At 42.1% G+C, this 26,140-nt stretch overlaps 1 protein-coding gene across 4 annotated transcripts in view; it reads left to right on the plus strand.

The window, feature by feature from the left end:
- The window catches only part of ermp1 (endoplasmic reticulum metallopeptidase 1), a 129,824-nt gene that overhangs the window by 16,210 nt on the left and 87,474 nt on the right, over positions 1–26,140 (plus strand). For all 4 annotated transcript variants that reach the window (XR_012986829.1, XM_076284892.1, XM_076284894.1 and 1 more), the window contains exons 3-4: positions 17,459–17,586; positions 21,745–21,850. Coding sequence is in view for 3 of the 4 variants with exons in the window: in XM_076284892.1 (XP_076141007.1) it covers positions 17,459–17,586; positions 21,745–21,850 (234 nt within the window). In the remaining variant the exon portion in view is untranslated. The remainder of the gene's footprint in view (positions 1–17,458; positions 17,587–21,744; positions 21,851–26,140) is intronic.

Here is a 26,140-nt window from a genome sequence, read left to right on the forward strand (position 1 = left end):
TAGCTACTCATTTTTAGCAGTTTTGTTAAAAATGCTAACAATGCTAATAATGTTAACATGTTAACCATGCTAACCATGCTACCATTGATACCATTGAGAGAGACGATGATTAGTGAGAGTAGCAGCTAGTGAGAGAGTAATATAGATATATAAGTAAATATAAAGATAGCCTAGATAGATAGATATATAGAGATAGATAGATAGATAGTGAGAGAGAGATAGCATAGATAGATAGTAGTGAGAGATAGCATAGCATAACATAACATAGATAGCTGATGGAGAGAGGGAGAGAGTAGATATATAAATAAATAGATAAAATGGTTTACTACTGTGTTTGTGCCAGGTGCAAGAACTCCAGCAAAACTGGACTTAGGGTCCATTGCTTCCCCAAGGACAAAGGGATCTTCCGAAGCTAGGTGCAATTTGTCAAGGTTACGTGGGCAGATTTTTCAGCTAGCTCCGTCACCGCCTTCTCGAGAATATGTAGCGCGCATTTCAAGGAGGAGGATTACCACTCAGGGGATGCCAAGATGGTCTCACTTGGTTTAAAGAGTGAGAGGAAGTTAATTCCTACCGCTTTGCCGTCTGTGCAACCTCTCTGCCTGCCCTGTCCCGAGGTCCAGAGACACCGTCTGCCGCAAGCGAGATATTGCCACGGTAAGCATCATGCTAATGTTTACAAGCTGCTCGTTAGCTAGCTCTGTGTGTATTTTGCATACCATGTTCCCTTTGACACAGCTTCCACTACAATCATGATCAGTCTGACATTAGAGGATATTTCGTGATTCACGAATATGAGCCAAAACAAAATTGCGCTGAAGTAAATGTCCATATCGTCATGAAAGCATCATGGCTAGTGTTGGGATCAGTGGTGGTGATCATCAAGCAGCCTTCACAACTAAACAGTGTGTTTGCGTTTTGTGTTAGACTGCTACGGTTCTCTTTCACATATATTTGTCCATGACCGTGTCACCAGGGCTGTAGTGGAGGCTAACGCAAGTAAACACAGTTTACCCACCTCTGACATTTCAGAAACAGAGTTTATCCACTTCTCACTTCAGAGTTTAGCTACCTCCCAATACAGTAAATGCACTACCTCATAGAGTTTATGCACCACATGCACTCTAGACATGTATTACCACTAGTATTGATGTAAACATTTAACAGTAACCTTCAACATCATCAAATATGTTCTGAATGTCTTTCATGTATTTTTGAATACATCGAGTAGCGCATATCAGGGTCCACTGTACTGTAATCTTTTTTCTCTTGTGTACCCTCTTCGCTGACCTTTTTTATATTTGTTTTCACAAGATGTTGACAGACGCCTCACAGCAGGAGACCATGGACACTGTGATACTGGGGATCAGCCCTTGCCCACCTCCACTTCTGATGCTGGGACACAGGTGTACCAGGCTGGCTTTAGTCTGTTGGTTTGTGATATCATATTTGAGTGTTATACTGTATTGGTTATGTAAGTGGTAATAATTGTCGCTGTACCCCATTCAAGGGGTGCTGCATGTCTGCTCCTCTGTGTGCTTGGATTTTCTTTTTTGTTGTTATTTGCATGACATTTCTTGTATGTAATTCAAAATAATTTACCAATCATTTTACCTGTGCCTTGTCAACCTGTGTGCGGTGTTGTCTGGGCTCACTGTGTGTCTGCTTGATGTGCTTTTGCATGTATCACTGCATGTACAGTATGCATGCATGAAATATCATGGGTTTGTGTGTGAGAAAGAGAACCATCAGCTGACCCTCAGGTAAGACCACACTATTGCAGGCCAAAGAAACAAGGTGCAAACGTTTCGCGTCTAGCCCTTCATCAGTGTTCCTTGTATGTGTACCCCCCCACCCCACCCCCATCCCCAACACACACACAAAAAACACACACACTTACATCATCACATTCATCACCTCACATACATACAGCACACTGCTTGCTACAGTAAGCCTCCTCTACATACTTGCTGCACACTGCCCCCTCCCCCCTCCCTACATACACACACACTACACACACACACACACACACACAGTCACTGCTCCACTCCCCTCCCGCCCACACACACATCTTCACTGTCATCACTCACATACATCATACATACAGTACTCTGCTTGCAATAGTAAGTCCCTTCACCATACTTGCAGTACACTGCTCCCCCCTCTCCCCTACAGACACAGCAAATTATTTCATCAGGAAGCTTCTCCAACACACATCCCCAACATACTTACAGCACACTGCCCCCCCCCCCCCCCCCCATACACAGCACATTGTCTCATGAGGAAGCTTCTCCAACACACATATTGCACACTGCCCTCTCCCCACATACACAGTACACTATCCCATCTCCCCTGTCATCCCCCCAACACACACACCAAGACCCCTGGCAGTTGGGTTAGCCCCTTGAGCCGTGGATCTGCCCAAGGTTTCTTTCTTGGTAAGGGAGTTTTCCCTTGCCCCTGTTGCTTATGGGTGCTCCTTGGTGCCCCCCAATCCCAATCCTCCCCCACCTTTCTTATGCAGCCCTTGCCACTTAATCTACTAAACCCCTCTTCTACTGCACTTTTTACCCTCCCCCCCCCCCATTAATGCACAAATAGGCTGACACCAGACATAATTTCACTGCATTTCTTACTTCCAGTAACTATATGCATGTGACAATAAACTTCCTTGTATCCTTGTATGTTTTGTGCCTAACCATTTTTTTTTATAGAGATTTGTTTACTTCCAACCTGTGTCTTTGTCCTTGTTCAGTAAATGTTTAAATGTTCAGTAACCATTACAAGCAATGCCAATAAACTTTTTTTTTAAATCAAAATTCATGTGTTCTGTGTACTTTATAACATTTTAAGGGCAATGGAGCGATCACAACAGAATAAGCATAACAATTCTTTTTATTCATTTTCATCTAAACGAGGCCATTGAAAGCCCTGATAGGTCTGGTCACCACTTTGGAATTGTTGTCTGATGGTGAAATCACACAAGAGGGTAGAGGCTTCCTTATACTCCTGCCTAAAACCCCATAAGCCCAGCGTATAGCCTGCCTGTACACAGTGTACCGGTATTGCATAGGGATAAGTAGGAAAGATTGTTCAGTTTAAAACTCTGTAAGTAGGTTGGAGACGTCATTTTAAGCCTGTGTCTTATGCATGTTTATTGTGTATGCGACACATCTCCTCTCTCCTTTAACTGTTGGTTCAAAGAACTCAATGTAAAAAGATTGGTAAAGTAAACATAAACCATGAACATACTCGTGCGTGCTGGCTTGAAGGGGACCATGATCTTGCCTGGAGTGTGAGTATGCTATGTGTAGCACAAACGGATTCAGGCAGCATGCCTCAAATCCAGGACGCTGTGTTAGGCACGTTATTTGCTGGCCGCGGGGTGAGCTCCTCAGCGACCAAAACGCCCTCACCTCCCTACAACACAAGCTCTCTTCCACAGTTTCCATGGGACGACACCGCCCACACAGACACCTGCCAATTTGCCAAACACAGCGACACAGAAACGCTTATTACTCTTTCCCGGTAAGCGGTACCCTGACGGTGTCAATGACAATGTCAATCACGGGGAAAACTAGCACTATAATCACACTGAAGACACGACCAGCCTACTCGGCGTCGGCTACGTGTGCAAACAACATTTTCACCGGAGAAAGGTAGCTTGAAAGCTTAGAAATAAACATAGGGGTTCACAGGTGGGTCAAGCTACATAGCTAGCATAATATGCCTTCTATTTCTAGATCTTCTGACTAAGTTTAGGGTACTTATCTGAGCCAACGACATAATCACTGTAACTAGATATAAAGAAAACGTTGACTTTCACTCGACAGTAAAAAAAGTTGTTATTGTAGGCCTACCCACTGCTATTCATAGACTAGCTCCAGCGCTCATTGCTGCGCTAGCAACTCACCAGGACACTTCACCAACTCTCCAGTGATTCTCCTCTGACCATGCATTTATTTCTCTTTGATGGCCATCAGCTCTCGGTATTTCCCCATTCGCCCTCTCACGTCTAACCGGTTCAAATGTTAACTGTGGGTCTTGTCACCTCTTCCTCATCCCAGTTAGACACCAGTGCTAGTTCTAGTAGCTGCTATAAGGCTGAGGCTACTTCCACCAAAGATCTTTTTTATATTTATAGTATAGTATATTTTTTGGGCTTTTTGCCTTTATTTGTATAGGACAGTGAATAGTGAGACAGTAAGTAAGTGGGAGAGAGAGATGGGGTGGGACAGGGATATGACTGCAGGTCGGATTCCTTCTTATCTCTGCTTCCACCCATAGACTGTAAAAGATAGCTTCCACCACGTCTACCTCATATGACGTCATCGCCGAATTGCGTAAAAAATAACCGTTACTAACAAAAAATTACAAAAACTGGACTTTAACACCATTTTGGAGACATATCTAACTTTATATACATATCTTGAGTGCTTAATGTACCCATTAATTGCATTGCATGTAAATGCAATGGTCTATTATCGCTGTTCTTCTTATAATTATTATTCTGCTTCCGACCAAATTTGACGTTCAAAGGCTCTAAAACCACTGAACCGTTTGACATCATTCAAACACTCCTACAAAGGTCTTGTAACGGACAATTGTACAATGTCTTTTTACATTTGTGAACTTTATACTTTTTGAGATATTTATGATAAAAGAGCAAGAAATTCTCATAGAGTTAACATTGACGGCCGTGGCGGCAACTTTTGGCATTATGACGTGATCTCCAGCTGAAAGCAATCAACAGCTGAGCAGAGCTATACCAGGAGCTGTGAATCTGGGAATCTGCTGAACGTCTTGGCCTGCTGTGCCATGGTTTATTTGCTCGTGAAACTCATTCAGAGGCACATTTCTCTAATTACAGACAAGGTAAGTGTTGCGGTTTTTGGTATTTGAGTCATTATGTCGTCAAACATGATGTAACGTTAGCGTATGAAACAAATAAACTTCACTAACGTTATAACGTTAGGTAACGTTTTAACATTAGTTAATTATTTGACGTTAGCACCTTGCTACGTTGATTATGTAAGGAAACCCACTGTTAATCAACGTTAATATGTCGTCAACTTTACATTGACCGGTTAGCTGTAGGTTTCGATAGATAACGACAATCAAACGTAGGCCTGCACTAACGTTACATTTGTTCATTAGGCCTACTAACCAGCAGCGTTTTAACTAGAACGTTAACGTAAACCAGAGAAGTAGGCCTACAGATAGGCCTAATATGGCTCTGATTTTATTCGACATCAGGTCACTTTACACGGGTGTATAGAATCAAGCACCTAGAATAGATTATGAATACAGACTGGTGCTTGATTATACTGTGTGAAGGAACCTGATGAAACCCATCATGGGTGTCATGAAGGGCATGAATAACGTGACTCATTGTTGATGGTCATAACGTTATATCTTCCACCGTTCACATTTTAGTTAAAGCTAACAAATATGCTCCTGTTTTTATTTTTACCAAATTTGTAACGTTGTTCACCGCTTGTTTGTGTATCAAATAGGCCATGGCTACGTTTTCATTCTATGCTCCTGATTCTTACGTAGCCTAAGTAAAGTTGATGGGTTTCATCAGGTCCCTTTCCACTGGTGTATACAATCAAGCACCTTATGAATGCATTTGGTGCTTGATTATACTCCTGTGGAAAGGGACCTTATGAAAGCCATGAATAGGCTACTGTTAGGACAATTGCAGACATTCCTTGTATTGTTTTGGCATAACTGTTAAACTTGTTTGCTTTTGTCTTTTAGGTTCCAGACCAGACCAGTGGTGATGACCATGTATGACATTACGTGTGTGACTGTCTGTGCACACCTGTCAACCATACATCTCTGACAATGTTGCTAGCAACATACCTACTAACATATATTCTTACAAACATGTAACCATATCTGTGCACATACCATTTAACCATACTGAGACTTATCTGAGATCTACACTGAGACATTCTGAGAACTATATTGTTGTGTGAGGACTATACTCACTAACTATATGGAACATGTATACCTGTGAATCATATTTGTCAACCAATACCTTTGAATCATTCCTGTGCTGTAACATCTGTGAAACATAGCTGTGCTGTTAGACCTCTCTTTTTAGACCTGAGCTGTGCTGTGTGAAAAATAAGATTCTAACCTAAGTTCTGTCTAAAACTGATCATCTGAAGGGCTGACTCTTTTATTCTTCAGTGCACAGTATATATCACCATCAAATTTGACCTAATACCATTAACTGAGGCCTCTAGCTGTTGCTGCCAGTTCAGAGTTACCACTGATAAATAAATCTGTTTTAGGATAATATGATTGGCATTATCAAGTTCTGTGTGTATATATACTGTGTATATATATACACAATTGTGATTTTTACTTCAAGCTTACATTGGTAAGTGTTCATTAGTGTATTCTGAGTATCATTCTGCTGTATTAAAACAAAGAATGTTGATCAATATTGAATTGACCATTTATTTTTACTGGCTGTCATATACTCTAAGCTAACATCTAGTCTTAACCAAATGGTTTTCAACAATACTGTAAGACTGAAGATCATACTGTAAGTAATATAATGTTATACACAGCAACTTTTTTGCATTTACATGCAATGGTAATTCCCTGGAATTGCATTTTCTAGTTGAAAGTGTTGTTTAACCTGCACCACAGGCTTTAAAGCCTGAGACTGGCAGTTGGGCCAGGTGGCCTGACCACCTGCCATAGGATTCTAATTGCTGTGATGTCATAAAGGGTAATGTTAAGTCGATGGGGAAATTTTGATAGTTTTTAATTAATAGTTTAAAAAGTATAAAAGTTACAAAGTTGAAAAATAGATTGCCCGGGTGTCCTAAGTAAGATCTACGTGACAAAGTTTGAATGAAGTTTCTACGTTAAACGGTTGAAGCTGCATTAAATGCGTTAGAAGAAGAAGAATAAGAAGCATAAGAATAAGAAGCCTAAGAAAGAACAGTACAGTGCATTTTCATGCACTGTAATAAAAACAGTCATCTAATATTATATATATACATACAGTGCCCTCCAGAAGTTTTGGAACACATGCTAAAGTTAAAATCTTTTGGAAATTGATCCTAATACCTTAATTTAAAATGAAATGAGGAAATATTCAACCTTTAAGGACACCAATTTTCTTTGTGAATGAATAATGTATCGTAAATAAATAAATGTTCTTCATTAAAATATAGGGTGCATAAGTAAACGCCTATGTTAAATTCCCATAGAGGCAGGCAGATTTTTATTTTTAAAGGCTAGTTATTTCATGGATCCAGGATACTATGCATCCTAATAAAGTTTCCTTGGCCTTTGGAATTAAAATAGCCCCACATAATTACATACCCTTCACAATACATAGAGATTGGCATGGTTTTATTTCAGTTAGCCTATTAGCTGGGAGCCTGCCGGCCAATTTTCAAAACCCATTGTGACCCTTGAGCCAAAATGTTTGCCCACCCCTGCCCTAATGTAATGATAATTCAGTCTGCAGACAACTCCTTGACAATGTGAATTAGAGGAAGGCTACACATTTTGGTCTATTTTTTGGTAAGACCCACCCTAACATCTGTGTTTTTCTGTATTTTAAGTCAAAAAGCCCTATTTTGATGACATGCTTGGCCTGAAGTAGCCTGGAAAATCCAGACCCTGGTAATCTAGAAAGATTAAATAATACCGGTTTTATTTCGTTCCTCAAAGTTTTCGTTGCCTAATTAACTAACTAAAAAAAGTAATTATTTTCCTGCGCACGTTACCATGACGGCTGAGGTTCACTTCCTGTGTGACATCACATCAGAAATTCGCTGACTGAATGGAGAGAGAGCGGTAGATTACAAAGTCTCCACTCCACATCTTAAATAAGAGGTAAATTACGATCCATCGTTAATTAAAACGCTCATTCCAAACACAATATCAATAGCTATATTTGTCGACTCCACGTTAATGATGGACTAGCGAACATTTGGCTAAATGGCCTTTCCCCCGACAGTTGGAATTTGTTGTTGCCCGAGTGGCATAACCACGTGTCTTAATAATGTGGTTACGTTTGTGTGGAAATTTTCTCTTTTAAAAATAAACTACACATTTGAAATAATTGTAGGCCTATTTAATTATTATTATTAATAATAATATAACTATTATTATTTAATAATGGTTGTAATATTATTACATTTGGTTTAAGCTGGATGAGAAAGATGTGACATAATTCTATAGCATTAAACAGCTGACAGGAATGAAATTAACCGTTCCGGGAACAGTATTTTTTTGTTCTAACCGGTTCGGGAACGTCAGTTTATTGGTGGAACTCATAACCGGAAACGTTATAATTCCGTTTCTGTTCGGAACGAACCGATTGGAAAAAAAAATCGGTTCAAAGCCCTGCTGCAAACTGCTTTTCACTCTCCTTAGAGAACGTTTACAATGTCAAAACATTATGTTAAATAGAGATAACATCATGTTAAACTAAGTTATCTCCTTTGTAGCAGATCTAACGTGAGCATTATGCGAATTTTCGAAACCCAATGTGGCCCTTGAGCCAAAAAGTTTGCCCACCCCTGCACTAGACCATGTTTACTCTGAATGATTTCGGACTTTGACGCAATCGGATAACACTACGACTAATGTGTACTGTCCTCCAACGTTGCAGCGCTGTCTTCATCAGTTTAGCTGGTTCCCAGGAATGTGGGGTAAAAGTAACGTGCATCATTGTTCATTGCCAGAGTGTCACGCAGAGACAAATCCATTGTGCTCTCGCGAGAACTCTCGATTTCCAGGGTAGGCCTGAAGCGCATGTTTTAGGAACATTTAGGGTGTGTTCAAATCCTCTTTTCTTAGTTTGATGGCAGAATAAATCAGAGGCCTGGTGTATACGCACAACATACAATAAACCAATGAGTTCCATTTCCAATTTGCATTGTTGTTAATGATGAATTTGTTTAGAACACATCTCAGGAATCTGTTGGTCTTGATCATTTACGCATTAATGAATATTCTACCAAAATGTACACGTTTTCTGCATTCTGCACCCGCGCAGACATTGCGATATAGACAATATTGAGCTATAGACAAAAGGGATGCACCGATACCATCGAGTACGAGTATGGGTATTTACATTTGTGTGCTCGCCAATATCGAGTACCAATACCAATATTTATATTAGGCTATTAGGCTTGGAACACAGGTATTATTTTATTTTCTGCTCTGGTTGTTACAATAAGCCTAAAAATAAATTATAATTAGTATCAAATTCAATTAATAATTTGAACCTAACCAAAAATAGACAACTTTTCTTGTAAAACAAGCCTCATTACTGACCCTGTCTCCACATTTCAATTAAACAAATAATCTATTCAGTGTTTCCTCTACGTTTATTTTAGCATGGCAGCCCGCCACGGTTTAAATTAATACCGCTTTTTAAATAATCCTGCCGACGTATCCTCCCCTGCTGGCTGTCGCTCACATTGCAATTTAATAATAAGTAGCCTAAACCTAGTCAGAGGTTATTATGGCCCGTCCAGTTTCACTTCACATATTATATATTGTATTAAAGCAACACCAAAGAGTTTTTTGTACCTTAAAATAATGTTTCCAAAATTGTTTCCGTGGTTCATCAACTCGTAACAGGGTGAACTGCACTTCTGCATTCGCTTCGCGGCCCTCTATCGGCTATAACCGCATTATGTAAGTTTGCCAGATCGGGTAGCGGGCTTGTAGTTTGATGGAATGAGACATAAGAAACTACACATTTGACTTGCATGATCTCGCAATACATAATACTTTCATAAAATCATGCAACATATTCTACCTTGTCTATGGACATTGTTATTTGCAAAGCCGTTGCTGGATAAACAAATAGCGTGCGTGCAGCAGAGGAAAAGTTCTTTGGTGTTGCTTTAATGTAGCCTTAAATGTAGCCATTTAAAACATTAACTTTCTTCTCAGTGTTTCCTCTTCATTTAGCGGAGCCACTGCTTCAGAATTAGGGGAGACGCACAATATTGTCCAGACGCATAGTAGGCTAAATGCCCTCCGCTGGCTGCTGAAAATTGCAGTTTAACAATAAACAGCAATGCTAATCTGAGGTACCTGTCTAGTTTTATTCCGTAAATATATTGTTTTTATAGACGTTAGTGGCAGCTATAAAGAGCTTCCATACTACGCATGTTTGTCAACATCGCAAAAACTAACATTTTTGCACAACTGGAAAGGTGTAGCACAGGCTAAGGAAAACCCATTCAATTCTAGTGCTGATCGTATTGAAAGTATTTCCCATATCGTAGCCTAATAGCTTGCTCGCAACAACAGCAAAAATGGAACATGGAGAGTGGATGTCTCCACGGAGACACCGCTGTTACATTAGATGCGCATAGGGTTGGCAACTTCCTCAACCCCAAATGAGGGACACTTTCAGTGCTATGTAAATACCCAGATAGCAAAGGGGCGTTGAATCCACGTTGAATCAACCTCCGCCGCTTCAAACAAACGTGGATTCAACGCCCCTCAACGCCCCTTTGCTATCTGGGTAGAAGAGCTATCTGAGAGGAATGTATTTTGGCATATCATGTGCTTCATGTATATGCTTAGTTTTAAGGGAAACAAATTATTGAAGACTTCAAGACTCACCAATTCCATTACACAAAAGCAAAAACCACTCTTCATATTCTATTACAGTCCAAATGGTCAGTGGTGGGAACTGGATAACTCCGAAATCTCCTAGCGTTGTTTTTGTTGTCCTCATGATTCTCATGGTCCTCATGAGAAATCAATTATCAACAATGACAAGCCAGCTGGAACCTGCCTCCATCTTGTGCGCTCGCAGACGCGCTCCCAGTTAAAACGAGTAGCATAACGTTCAAGTTAGATCTGCTGCATAATAGAGACTGAGAGAGGACCCAAAAAGTATCATCCTTATGTAAGATGCTGTTGGTGCATTTTGACATTGTAAACGTTCTCTAAGAAGAGTGAAAAGCAGTTTGCAGTAAAGCTACTCTGGCTAAATTTTGTCCCCTCCGTCCCTTGGTGCTCTACGCACAGTGCGAGATGTGCGTGGTGGTAGCGGCGAGACTGGACCCTTTGTTCCAGGTGCGTTTACAGTAGCCTACTATTGGCCATTGACAACTTGAGAAGGTTGATGAGGCTGTGGTTAAAATTCGGGACTGGAGCTGTCCCTGACGGGACAAATCAAAATCACCCAAAATACGGATGTCCCGGGCAATTCAGGATGGTTGGCAACCTTAGATGCGCACTCAATCGCAATTCGACACAGTAAAAAATCAACGACTGGTAGTAACGAAGGTAAATTGGATTAAAGCAAAACTTGGCCAAAAACACTTTGTATGCACTAGCCTAGTAATGTGAATCGCGGACTATAGCCTAACCAAAGAAAGTAAAAGAGATTTGCTTTAAATAAAGGCAGTGTTGTGGGTTGTGTTTCTACAACATGTTGGCACAAAAATCTTAATTTCTGTCATAAACAAAGTAAGCTAAGTGTTTTCTCTATTGTCAACGTGAACTGCCGGTATGTTCAAGCAGTGACATGTGGTTTAATGCATGGGTTAATGTGACGTGAGTCAGATAGAAGATGGGCCTGTCTTTAGTTCCTGAATCCTGTCCCTCTCAAGTCACGTTAGGCTAAATGGTGTGATTAGCAACTAGAATAATAAAAAAAAAATCCCGGGAGTGACACCCCCGACCCCCAGTTTTCTCATACTGTAGCCTTGTAACCTTGGGGTGGGGGGGATGGCCTGCCACCACTTTAAAAAAAAATCTAGCGGAAACATTGATTATTAATTAAGACTATTTTACACTGTCCGCAGACTGTAGACATACTCTTTGCTGTAGAGACCCTTTTAAAAGTGCTGTGGCTCCTTTATGGAATGATAGAGTGAGCGAGAGAGAAAAAGATGGAAGCTTGCAACCAGCAGTTAGTGAAGGAGACTATGCATAGTTTAAACTATTGAATAAAGTTGCAATTGCATCTGTTGTTCACAAACTGCAGCTGAATATAAGCAATCAAATTACAAATTAAATTTATCTAATAACATAGGCTATTTCTCAATCAAATTTACAAAATGTATGCTTTCAAATTACAAATTAGACTGATCTATTAAATTTATCTACTGAGATGTCCACGGGGTTAGCACATACACTCAACAAAGTGTATTCCACTTGTATAGGTTAGGTGAACTATAGATTCAACGGTGAACCATTTGTGCAATGATAATATGTTGTAGATTCAACTCAGATCCATCCGTCTTGCTAATTAACCCCCCCCCCCCCCCCAAAAAAAAAAAAAAGAAAATCTGATCGTGAGTTATGGATTATTAATTTTATGTAAATTTATGTAAACAAATGGGTTTTCCAAGGCAACTAGGAGCTTCTAAATGATTACATGCTTGTTCCATGTAAACACAGATTATTTAGCGCTCATATAAACCGGTCGGTTGGAATCTTTAATCAGATTAATTTCAATCGGATTGATACAAAAAACGTCCATGTAAACGTGGCTAGTGTAATAAAGTGGTATTGGTGTGCAGCATCAGAGATTTTTTTTCACAGCAGTATCGACCCGATGCCGGTAGCGGTGCATCCCTAGGCAACTACAATATAAGGTTTTAGATTTAGTCTGGAGTGTTGCTAGGGTAGACATGGTGGTTGCTATGCTAATTAAAGTGGTTGCTATGCTGGTTGCTACAGTAATCATGTTGGTTGCTCTTGCTGTTGCTAGGTTGGCATTGTGGTATTGGTTGCTAGGCAGTTGTTAAGGTAATTGAGACGATTGCTAGGTTGTTGTTAGAGTGAACTTGGTGGTTGCTATGCTAAATATAGTAATTGATATGCTGGTTGCAAGGATAATTGAAATGGTTGCTAGGATGTTGCTAGGGTGCTATGCTAGTTGCTATGATAATCATTTTGGTTGCTATGCTGGTTGCTAGGTAGATGGATGAATGGATGACCGATGGACAGCTAGATGTTGATAGATAAATGAATGAATGGATTGATGTCAATTGATGGAGAGGTGGATAGATGGAAGGTACCTTGTATCAATAGTAATAGTTCCTATTTGAATGGAGAGAGACACATATCCCTTTTCCACCAACACACTTCCATTGCTGGTTTGGAGTCGGTGCAGTGTTTCCCACAGAATTAAATTCTATTTGTGGTGGTAGGTTTGCAGAATTAAATTGAATGCAACAGTTTTTAACAAATTAGCGCAGCGTGGTTATGATGCTAACCAGATTTAAGCACAATTTAGTACAACCTGGAAAATCATTGTGTGGGTGTTGATATTTTTACTGCCATATTTATCTTAAGACCCAGTCAGGACGATGGAATATCAGGATCCAGGCTTTTATTCTTTTCAATGAGGGGCCAGTGCCCCTCAAGGGAGAGATGCATGTTTGTGTCACCCAATCATGGGTTTCACCAGGATTCTCTAACTATACAGAAACAAATCTTAACCTTATAAGTTGCACACAAAGAGGAGTGACCTCTAGTATGCAATATAAAGGTGTGGGGATGTGGTCTCTTGTTGTTGTGTCATCAGGCCTGGTCAGCTTTATTATGACCGCCGCGCAGCGAAGCGGCGGTCATATAGGTTTAGTCAGAATGTTTTTTTTTTTTTTTCGCATGCCCAAATTTCCGTCAATGAGTCCCGGGACACTGAAAGACCGGGGTACACAAAACTTGGTGGGCATGTACCCCCACATGAATAGCATGGAACCGTCATTTTTCGTTTTGATCTGTAGCCCCCCCGCTGGACTGGACCCCCCGAAAGGAGGGTAGGGCAGACACAGTTCTCTGTGAATATCTTGAGAACTGTAGGGCCTAGGATGACCATTTTTTTCCGTATGTTTGCCTCCAGGGGTCATGTTAACCCATTTCATGTGCACACATGTGCACAAACAGATACACACACACACACACATACATTCACAGTAATCATACGTATGACACATACTCACACAGTAGACATATGTACGCTTGCATGCACAGGCACATACGCAGGCACACACACAAGCACGCACACACACACACACACTCACACACACACACACCCACACACATAACATAAACATAACACAAACAATCAAGAATTTCTCAGAATTATGAACAGGCAAGATGGAGGTGGGGTTGTATAAAATTAATTTTACATGTGAAATCTACTAACTAATCATGTTTTGGTACTTGTTGTCTAGCAGATACCAGTGAGAATTGAGTGTGTATAATGCAATTTAGTGAGACAGTTAGAATCATATAGGCCTTTCAGCGTGATTTCTTTTTGTGGAAAAAATGTGCTGGACTGGGCGGCGGTCATATTTTGTACCGCTCTGCGGTACATCTAGTTATTCTTTAATTAAGCTTCAAAGGCCTGGCCACATATTGTTTTAACACCCCAACTTGCTCATGGCCAAATGGTGACAATAGGAGGTCTGCTCCCCCCATCCTTGCTCCCTAGTCTATACAATAGAGAGTCACACCTGAGGATAAGCCAAAAGGTCCCTAGACCAGGGGTGGGCAAACTGCGGCCCGCGGGCCGGATCCGGCCCGCCAAGCACTTTCATCCGGCCCGCCGAGCATTTCATTTGGTTATCAGGCTGCTCGCTATTTTTTTCCTGCGATAGAGACGACGTTGGTTAGCTTTACTGCAAACTGCTTTTCACCCCCCCTTAGAGAACGTTTACAATGTCAATGTCAAAACATCATGTTGAATAGAGATAACATCATGTTAAACGAAGTTAACTCTTAGTTATCTCCTTTGCAGCAGATCTAACGTGAACATTATGCGATCCATTTAATTGGGAAAGCGTCTGCACTCACGAGAGGGAGAGAGAGCCACAGGTTCCAGCTGGCTTGTCATTGTTGATAATTGATATCTCCTTTTTATAAGAAACTTTTAAAAGGAAATCATAAGGGCAACAGTAGTTCCCACTACTGACCATTTAAAAACTGTGAGAGGGCCCAGCCGTAGGTACAGCACTAGCCATAGCGGAGCAGGCAGAAGATCATTGAGAAATAGACGTGAATTATAGCGACTGTCTTAAAGCGACAGTGCACAATTTATACATTTGTTAAACAGCATAAAATTAGCAGTATTTTTAAGCAATTCATATTTTAAAAGAAATACTTTTCATACTAAATTATAGGCTATAAAAAAAAATATTTTTTTTATGTGTGTGTAGTGGGGGGGGGTGGCTGTTGTGCGGCCTGCCGGCCATTTTTCAAAACGCAATGTGGCCCTTGAGCCAAAAAGTTTGCCCACCCCTGCCCTAGACAGTGCCTACTGAATTCTAATCATTCAAGGATAAACAATGGATACACTGCATACAGACCAAAGACACACACAGGGTACACATGGGTACCAAAATCACAAATGACCATAACACAGTATGTACATTTACAGAAATTATTCTGATTCACAACACTTTCATGGTCAATGTTGATATGGTGGTGGGCCGCCACAAGTAAGTCAATGTATGGGAAACACTGCAGTGACAAACCCTGAACCAGTTCTTTGGTTTTCCACACAGATAAACCTGGCTCTGGGTCAGGAAAACGGGTTCCAGCTCAGCACCAACTTTATGCTGGTCTAGCATCTAGGAATAAGAACCGGTTTTGTCAGGTGCTGGGGGTGGGATTATCATGGCATACCTAAAAGAAAAACGCTTGCAAAATTTGCATGCACTGTAATAAGAAGCTTATGAATAACAGTACTTGCATGCACTGTACTAAACAGTGCTAGGTAGATGGATGGATTTTTCCATGCACTGTAATAAAATAGCAACACTCACTAAAATTCCTAAAGTTGTTTAGCCAAGTAGAGACTCAGCTGCCTCAAGATGAGCCTGGTCACATCTCATTTTGTGATCAACATACTCACAGGCTGTATGACTGCAAATATGTTTACTATTTAACCTTTAAACACTGTTCATTGCTACCCCCCTTAATTTACTGTTCGCGGTCAAATTTGACCGGACAATTTTAACTGCTCTTAAATACCAATACCATGACAAAAAGTATTATTTAATAGAACATTATTGTAAACAGACCCTTATTAGAACATTAACATCTACATTATGTGTGTTTGTGTGTGTGGGTGGGTGTGTTTCTGTATGTGTGTGAATGTGTGCGAACACTGGTGGTTCACATGCACAGTGGCAACATGACAACATGAACTGACAACATGAACTGTGTGTGTGTGTGTGTGAGAGAGAGAGAGAGAGAGAGAGAGAGAGTGGGTGTAAATGTGTGTGTGTGTGTGTGTATGTCTGTTTGTGTGTCTGTTTGTGTGTGTGTGGGTGTGTGTTTCCGTGTGTGTACATGCATATGTGTGCAAACATTGGTGGTTTTCCTGCACATGTGGCAATATGACATCATGAACTGACAACATGAACTGTGTGTGTGTGTGTACATGTGTGTGTATGCGTCTGTGTGTGTGTGTGTTTCTGTGTGTGCATGCCTGTGTGTGTGAAGATTGGTGGTTCACATGACAACATGAACTGAAAACATAAACTGTGTGTGTGGGTGTAAATGTGTGTGTGTGTGAGTGGGTGTACATGTGTGTGTGTGTGTGGGTGGGTGTGTTTCTTTATGTGCGTGAATGCCTATGTTTGTGAACATTGGTGGTTCACACGTACAAGTGGCAACATGACAACATGAACTGACAACATGTACTGAGTGTGTGTGTCTGTGAGTGGGTGTACATGTGTATGTACTGTATGTGTGTCTGTTTGTGTGTGTGTGTGTGTGCTTCTGTTTGTGCATGCATGCATGTGTGTGGGAACATTGGTGGTAGGAGTGTGTGTAAGGAGATGTCTTTTATCTCCTGGATGAAAATTATTCTCTTTCCCATTTATTTCCTATGGCGGTCATTTTTGACTGTAAACAAAAAAACTGTTTCTACGTTGAATAAATCACTCAAAATTCAAAGAAAGTAGTCAAAATAAACTCTATGTGTTCAAAAGCCTTTTGTGAAGGATATCATAAGATCTTGAGGCAATCTGATGAAAAATGCCATATTTATGGTACAGGGAATGTGTAAATCTGTCATTTTTGACCGGAACAGTGTTAGAAGGTTAAGCAGTGTGTGCACTGAACAAGAAAATGATAACTGTTGGTCTCAAACTTCCGAAAGACATTTGCATCCCTTGTGGCGCCAACCACACGATAGGGCTAATAGACTTGTAATTCTCCTTCCCCATCTCTGAAGGAGGTTTGAGGTTTGAAATTTCATGGCCATTGTTCGAAAACACCTTTATATTAACCAATATGTTAACATTGCCTGGATAAACTAAATAAAACTTAAATATACTGGCCCTAAGGATACTGTTTATTTCATACTCGAATATCATTCCTGGGTGGGTATGTTTATGTTTTCATGTTTTCACAGTGTGGCTGTGTGTATGTATTTTTAGTTTGTTGACAATTTACTTTGTGTGTTTGTATGTTTTAGGGGCAAGTGATGATGCTGTAAGCTGTGCAGTCATGTTGGAGGTGCTGCATTCCCTTGCTAACCTGTCCACTCCACTGCTGCATGGAGTTGTGTTTCTCTTCAATGGGGCAGAGGAGAATGTTCTGCAGGTGTGTGTAAATTTAGTGAGACTGTGAGGGCCCGAATTTTGGAGAGATGGAAGCTACGTCAAGACGGGGACTGTGAAATGGGCGAGACGTCTCTGCTGAAGTGAATTTAAACAAACCAATCACATGCAACCAGCATTAAATTCTGATCTATCTATCAGCAAATAAATGCTAACATCCCTTTATTGTATAAGAATGGGACATTCTGCCGTCCTATGTGAAAAACTAAGCAGGAGAGTAGGCTATAGCCAAAATACATAGGCAATATTGGCTGCAAATAGCTATCATTAACACGTCATGGCAGGGTGTCCAAAACAGTACAAATATGTCATTGTATCATAAAAGTAATTTGCTGAATTGATATTTGAAGTTCAGAGAGGTTACACTTCATTATTCAAACTAATCTCTAATCTCAACTTCATGCATGACAATTGTTAATTAAATAGCCTTGCCCTATCCAGGGCTCCAGATTAACTTTTTTCACTAGGAGCACAGTGGCACCCAACTGAACATTTTAGGGGCACAACCAGAAAATGTAGGGGCACACACCGTAAATCAACATGCTAACCAAATATTCACATTTCTACTAATGTCCACTGTATTACTAATAAATACTTTGATAATGGATGCAGATATTACAATGTGCTGTTTCAAATTCAGTGTCACATTTTATTGTTCACTTTTGAAGCTGAATCTGATTTAAAGCCTCTTGTCTTCTAAAAGCAACCGGCAGTGGCTTTTTCATTTATTAACATGTCACGGCATACTCTATGCTTGAGGCTAAGATTGTGTTTAACTAGTGTATTGTGTTTAAACTGCGTACCGCACACACTCATCTTCTCACACTCATTGGCCTGACACAAATACCGGATTCATTGACGTGCCACTTTCAATGAAAAAAAAAAGGAGGCAAATTTACTGGTCGCACATGTGCGACTGGATGTAAAATTCAGTCGCACACTCTCAAATTTTGGTCTGGAGCCCTGCTATCTAACCAAACTGACAGTTCCGGTTCATGAGAACACAGCCAGTCTTCTTATTGTAGCCTACTGGTTGCTCCTGCTTTATTAGTAGCTTATACGCCCACCCTCTGTCTCCAATATAACTTGAAACATGAACTTCTTTATTAAAATATTTGAAAAAAAATAAAAAGACATACAAAACATGTGCAATAGAGCATAGAACAACATAATAAAGTGCAATGAATGGACATAGTGCAACAACTAGTGTCCCCAGATACATTACAGACGTCCAGAAATGTACTGTAAAAACAACAACAGTGCAAAACAAAACAATGGATATAGCAGTGCAGCCATTCCACCAACAAGATGAACATGTTTTTTGCAAAATTGCATAATTTTTCACAGCATTTCACACCACACCTTTTCTTCGGATCTTCATCTGTGCTAAGTTCTAGCATTTTGCTATATACCAGGAACTCACCATTTAACTATTGTGTGGAGAGCCCTGCTTGAGATGATGTGTCATCACTGCCCTTCTTCTCTCCTTAAATGGCTGAAAGCAGATGCTTCAGATCAGTCTTTGACTTTTTTGATGGCCTGCTTTGGCTCGAGTTCTCTGCTCCTATTGCCATGGGGGTTTCAGATGTACCAGCTCCATCATCGGTATTCCCCACTTGCTCAAGGAGACTTTGCTTCACGCCATCCTCCAGAGCAACAAAACTGTCCTTAAATCTTGGATCTAGGTAGGTGGCAGTGTTTAGCAGAAGCTGCACCTCCCTATCCTCATAACGTTGGTTGATGTTTTCCCTTACTACTCGCTTCATTTCAGTAGAGAGTCATCCTCCTTATCACTGAGACAAGAGAGCATCTTCCATAACAGCGGTAAGACAGAGGAGTGTAGTGTGTTTCTTACCACTGAGTGCATCTGTAAAAGGACTCAGTGGCTCAAGGACTTCTTTTATGTTTCTAGGTTTGTGATGTCATTGTCTTTTGGCATCAGGTGCCATTTTTTTCTGTCCTCTGCCAGGACTGCACACAGAGCTTGGAAATCTCTCCACCATATCATATAAGGAATTCCAACGGGTGGGTGCATCGTGTATCAAATTGTGTTCTGGGAGTCCAAGGTGTTTCTGTTTTGTTTTGAGTTGTCGTGACCACTTTGAGGACCTGGTGAAGGCAGATACCCTGCAGATGTTGATGGCTTTGTTAACCGCCAGGTGCAGGTTGTGGCCAAAGCAAGGAATCCATATACTCATCTTTAAAGCGAAGGTTCGGAGTAATTTCACCCTAGGGTCCTTTGCACCATGACCCCGAGCCAAACACCCTCCCTAAACCTGTTTTCCCTTGGTCGAACCCTGGTCGAGTAGCGCAGGACTTTTACGGGCTTTTCCCAAATCACAGAAGTAACGCCGACGCAGTGGTACTGTAGATAGCAGCAGAGAGTAGAATCCATCAGGCAAGTGTTATTTAAATAAACTCCTGGTGTACTTACTTTTCAATGCCCCGTTTTATGAGTACAGAACATAGTTCTGTAGAAGGGCATTATTAGTGGGGTAATTTACGAGATACTCTATAGGTTCCATAAGCGCCTGCAGAAAGTCATTAGTTTCTGACAGCTCTACTCGACCAGGGTTCGACCAAGGGAAAACAGGTTCCGGGGGGGTGTTTGGCTCGGGGTCATGGTGCAAAGGACCCTAGAGTGAAATTACTCCAAACCATCACTTTAAAGGCCTTTTGGTTGTTGGATGCATTGTCTGTTGTGATGCCTGCTAGTTTTGCAATGTCCAACTTCCACTCCTCAGTAACTACTTTGTCAAATGCCTCCCTGTTTATCCCTGAATCCCTGTTTAATAAGGTTTTGCATGCAAGCAGATTCCTAATATCAATCTAATAACAATCACTGGAGGCCAATGGAGAAACAGGTGTCTTTGATTGGAAATCAGAGAGGTCTCTCTGATTGTCGGCAAGTGTTGCCCATAGACCAGGGGTGTCAAACATAAGGCCCTGGGGCCAGATCAGGCTCGCCAGCAGGTTTCATACCCCCCCCCCCCCAGATGTTTTAGGTAGGAAGGGGAAATTAGAAGAAAAAAAAGATATTCACATCCAGTTGTCTTCAACAATGTGTATAAGCAATATCTATATGATATGATAAATTGATTAAACCCAGCACTACAAACCATCCTCAGGAAGGAAGAAGTGGAAAAACTAACATGGAAGTAGGGCATTTCAAGAAAGAGCAGTATATGACAGCAGCACATTATTTGTACTTGTTTGCTCATAAGTGATATCATCAAATAAAACTCTGATATACCCATGCAGAAAAATGATAATGACCATGACAATGACGGCTCCCCCACGAGGTCTCATTCCAACAAATCTGGCCCACTACCTAATATGAGTTTGACACCCCTGCCATAGACTGTAAGGTGTTTGCCCTCGGCAATATGACGGCTGCATTCACGTAGCTTACGCCACTTAATAGAACTTGACTGACAATGCAATGTCTAACTTTCTAATATCTATGGGTGAAAAGATTTAAAACAGCGATGGATAGGCCTTCTTGAAAAGGGAAAATGCAGACTGAACTGAACTGTAAACAAATGGAGAGACTAACCCTTACATAAATTTCAGGTTTCTGGCGAACAGTTGCAGCAAATTTGTAGCAAGGTCATATTTTCACATGCAAATTAGGTTTCTGGCAAACAGTTGTGGTTAACTTTTGGCTATGTTACAGCAAATTTGCAGCAATGGCATATACAAATTAGGTTTGTCACCAGAAGTTCACTGGAAGTTTGCCATTTTTGGCTAAGTTTGCTGGCAAATCACTAGCACACACATTTGCAACCAGTTGCAAACTTCTCATTGTTGCCAGAAATTTGCTGGAAGTTTTCCTCTAGCGGCCAACATTGGCAAACTTCGGGCAATATTTTCTAGTGAACTCATTTGTTTCCCACAAATCACCCACATGTTTTCTGCAAATCTGCCGCACACATTTAATTTTTATAAGGGAAATTGACATTATTTTTGCTGTATTAGGCTACAGTGTGTAATTTTGTTACGTTTTTGGTTGGTGGTGTGCTGCGGAATATTTTTTTTAATGTAAAAAATGTAATGTGGCTCAAAAAAGGTTGAACAACACTTGTTTTTAAGGATGTTACGCCCCTTATCATTTTGTTTTTTCTCTCCATCTCCTCTTTAGGCGAGTCATGGTTTCATTACCCAGCACCCCTGGGCTAAGAAAGTACGAGCCTTTATTAACCTGGAGGCTGCAGGTGTCGGGGGAAAGGAAGTAGTCTTTCAGACAGGTATGCCAAAATTGTGTTTTATTTGTTTAGTTTGGTGCATATTTTTATCTGCCTCTTAGGTGTCAGTGTATTTGTGTTTCTGTGCGTGGGAGAGAGGTCAATTTATTTTATAGCACACATCACATCACACAGACAAACACACACACACACATGTACATTAGAGATGCGTGGTTCACGGTTACAGCCACGGGCTCCGTGGCGGATGACGTGAAGAAATATATTTTAATTAAATTCGGGCGGGTGGCGGTTGAACCAATCAAATGAAAAAAATATAGCCTATACATTGTTAAATTGTGTTACCTACATCCAAAAAAAACGAGCACACTTTGAAATAGTCAAATTTTCATCAGGCAGTAATTTGGCCTAGTTGCTTTTATGCATGCTGCTTTGTTTAGGCCAGGGGTCTCAAACTCCCGGCCCACGGGCCAAATCCGGCCCGCGTCCGGCCCGCGACGTATGTTAAAATAATAATGTAATCCGGCCCTCGAGGGTATTTGTAATTGCGGCAAACAACGATACTGATTAAAATAGACGATAGATCCAAGTACGGTGACATCTCATTTGTACTCTCCTCCACTATTTGCTAGGCATCCAGACCTTGATTCAAACCCAAAATCGCTGCACAAAGTTTTCAGGAAATACTTGTTACATGTGAATACAGGCTACACGTGAGAAACACGAAGACGTGCATTTTTAATGACGCGGAAGCGATGCAGGCCATAGTTTTGCACAAATCGAAGCAGAAATAGGCCTACACCAAATGTTGAAAAATGTTTGCGTCTGATGAAGTCTTGTTCTTATTTGTTGTTATGTTATTCACCTATTCTGATTCTGAAGGAGAATATCCTTTTGGAGATTATGATCGATCGTCTATTGACAGTGATAGTCACAGTGCGTCTGTAAATGGAGGTGCGTCTTTGCGTGTATAATAAGACGGTGTCCACTAAGCATACCATGCTTATTTCGACCCTCTGCCCAACATAGCTTGGAGGTTGCAGTGGTAATCGTGATGATAGTGTACGTAATGGACGTGGTACAGACAGCTGGGCTAGTAGAAATAGGGCTCTGAAGAAGCTGTGGTGCTGTGGTGCTGTCGGGGGTGCAGAGCGGGAGTTAAATTGAGGACTAGGCGTCGGGAGAACAAAGTGGCAACACAAGCCCTCAGTTCCTTCGATGGTTATGGGAAACGTGAACTCACTGGCCAACAAGACTGACGAACTTGCTGCCCTGGTAAGAAATCAGAAGTTGTACAGGGATTGTAGTTTGCTATGCTTTACGGAGACGTGGCTAACAAGCCATATCCCCCCCAGCTAACGTTGAGCTGCCCGGCTTCAGTGTAGCTCGTTTGGACAGAGACAATAAACTTTCTGGCAAAAAGAAGGGAGGCGGACTGGTGCTATACATAAACAACAGATGGTGCAATCCCGGACATGTTACAGTGAAGGAGACTGTATGCTGTAAGGATGTGGAGTTACTAGCGGTCAGTCTACGACCATACTACATGCCGAGGGAGTTCTCGCACGCCACTGTTGTTTGTGTCTACGTTCCGCCTCAAGCCCTCCCGGACACAGCGTGTGATGTCATTCACTCTACAGTCGCTAGGCTCCAAACTCAGCACAGTGATGCCTTCTTTGCGATCTCTGGTGACTTCAACCACATTACACTGGATTCCACCCTCACAAACTTTTACCAGTTTGTTGACTGCCCAACTAGGAAAAACAGGACAATAGACCTCATGTATGCAAACGTGAGGGATGCTTACAGTGCCACCCCCCTTCGCCCACTGGGGAAGTCGGACCATAACCTCATTCATCTTCAGCCAATGTACAAGCCAAAAGTTCAGAGGCTACCAGTTGCCACGCGCACCTTCAGGAAGTGGACACAGGAAGCGGATGAGGCTTTGAGAGACTGCTTTGAGTCCACTGACTAGAGTGTGCTACTGAATGGAGAGGACTTAGAGGAGGTCACACATTGCACTACTGACTATCTGAACTTCTGTATGGACATTGTTGTTCCCACAAGGACTGTACGCTGCTATCCAAATAACAAGCCTTGGATAACCAGTAATGTCAAGACCCTTCTCAATAGGAAAAAGATGGCGTTTAAGGAGGGGGACATGGCAGAGCTGAGGCGAGTACAGGGGGAACTCAAGAATAAGCTGAAAGAGGCTAAGGAGGACTACAGAAGGAAGATGGAACAGAAGTTGCAAGAAAACAACATGGAGGTGTGGGACTGTATGAAATCCATCACTGGCCTTAAGAAGAGCAGCAGCTCTGTGGAGGGAGACCTGGACAGGGCGAACCAGCTGAACCACTTTTACAACAGGTTCGATTGCCCTGCACCAGCTCCAGGTACTGCTCTTGGTTGCGTGCCCGCCCCACCCCCACCTCCCAGTCTCCCAGTCTCTCCAGCTCTGCATCCCGGGGACATCCAACGATCTGAGCCCCCATCACCCCCCGCCTGGTGCCTTCTTGCCTGTGCCTGTTGAGGTGTCCAAAACTCTTGCAACCTTGATGGGGACATCAAGGAGGTGGTCATCCCCCAGCCCCCACCCCACCTCATTACCAGTGCAACACTCACCCCACCATCACTGTATATTGCACCCATCCCCCACATGGCGACCACGAACAACAAGGTGACAACGACTTCAGTCAACAGCCATCAGACACACAGACCCCAGATGCTATCCCCCTCCCCTCCCCTCCCACCCTCCATCATCACTGCTGATCAGGCTATCACACCTCTCCCCCACATGGTGACCACGAGTAGTGCGGCAACAATGGCTTCAGCCAACGGCCATCAGTCTCTAGCCACACGACAACCCTCTTAGAAGCACCCCTCCTCCTCCTCCTCCCCCTCCACTCCCCTCATCCCCCCCATCATTACAGCTGATCAAGTAAGTTATCTTTTAAAAAAACTTCATCCTCGTAAGGCAGCCGGGCCTGACAGACTGTGTCCAAGGCTGCTCAAGGCCTGTGCTGCTGAACTGGGGGAGCCACTGAAGCACATCTTCAACTGGAGTCTACGTCTCGGACAAGTTCCAGCACTGTGGAAGACATGTCTCACCCCTGTCCCCAAGAAACCACACCCCAGTGATCTTAATGACTTCAGGCCTGTCGCTCTAACATCACATGTGATGAAAACAATGGAGCGACTGGTCTTAGGTATGCTCAGACCCCAGTTACACCATGCACTAGACCCGTTACAGTTTGCTTACCAGGAGAAAGTGGGCGTGGACGATGCTTGGAAGATCACTTATCTTTTACACAGGACACATTCTCACCTAGACAAGGGGGAAAGTGCTGTGAGAATCATGTTCTTTGATTTCTCAAGTGCTTTTAACACCATCCAACCCCTCAGACTGGGAGACAAGCTCTTGCAGATGGGTGTGGATGCTCACCTGGTAACCTGGATTACAGATTACCTGACCGAGCGACCACAGTTCGTCAGACTGAAGAACTGTCTCTCTGACACTGTGATCAGCAGCACCGGAGCGCCACAGGGAACTGTGCTCTCTCCAGTCCTGTTCACCCTGTACACATCTGACTTCTGCTACAACACCGAGTCATGCCACATGCAGAAGTTTTCTGATGATACTGCAATTGTGGGGTGTATCAGGGACGAGCAAGAGGAGGAGTACAGGAGCCTGGTGGAGGACTTTGTGCATTGGTGCAAACTCAATCACCTTCAACTCAACACTTCAAAGACCAAGGAGATGGTGGTGGATTTACGCAGGTCTAAGCCCGCTCTGCTACCAGTCTCCATTGATGTGGTCAATGTGGAGGTGGTAAGCACCTACAAGTATCTGGGTCTCCACCTGGACAATAAACTGGTCTGGTCAGCCAACACTGATGCACTCTACAAGAAAGGACAGAGCAGGCTGCACTTCCTGAGGAGGCTGCGGTCCTTCAATGTGTGCAGCAAGCTCCTCAGGATGTTCTTCTAGTCTGTTGTGGCCAGCGTCCTCTTCTATGCAGGGGTATGCTGGGGAGGAAGCACAAAGAAGAAGGATGCTGGGCAACTTGACAGGCTGTTAAGGAAGGCTGGCTCTGTAGTGGGAGCTGAACTGGAGTGCATCACGTCAATATCTGACAAAAGGACCCTGAACAAACTGATCAACATCTTGGACAATGAATGTCATCCACTCTACAGCACTATTAAAAAGCAAAAGAGCTTGATCAGCTGGAGACTTCGCTCACTGCCATGCACAACTGAAAGGCTGAGGAAGTCATTTGTCCCCAGGGCCATTTAACTGTTCAATGCCTCACTAAAGGGAAGAGGAGAGAGAGA

This window comes from Alosa pseudoharengus, unplaced genomic scaffold (assembly GCF_046254945.1).
Source record: "Alosa pseudoharengus isolate Yale_2024_CS ecotype anadromous, Long Island Sound unplaced genomic scaffold, YU_APseudo_1.1 YU_APseudo_1.1_scf_14, whole genome shotgun sequence".
Lineage (NCBI taxonomy): Eukaryota > Metazoa > Chordata > Actinopteri > Clupeiformes > Clupeidae > Alosa > Alosa pseudoharengus.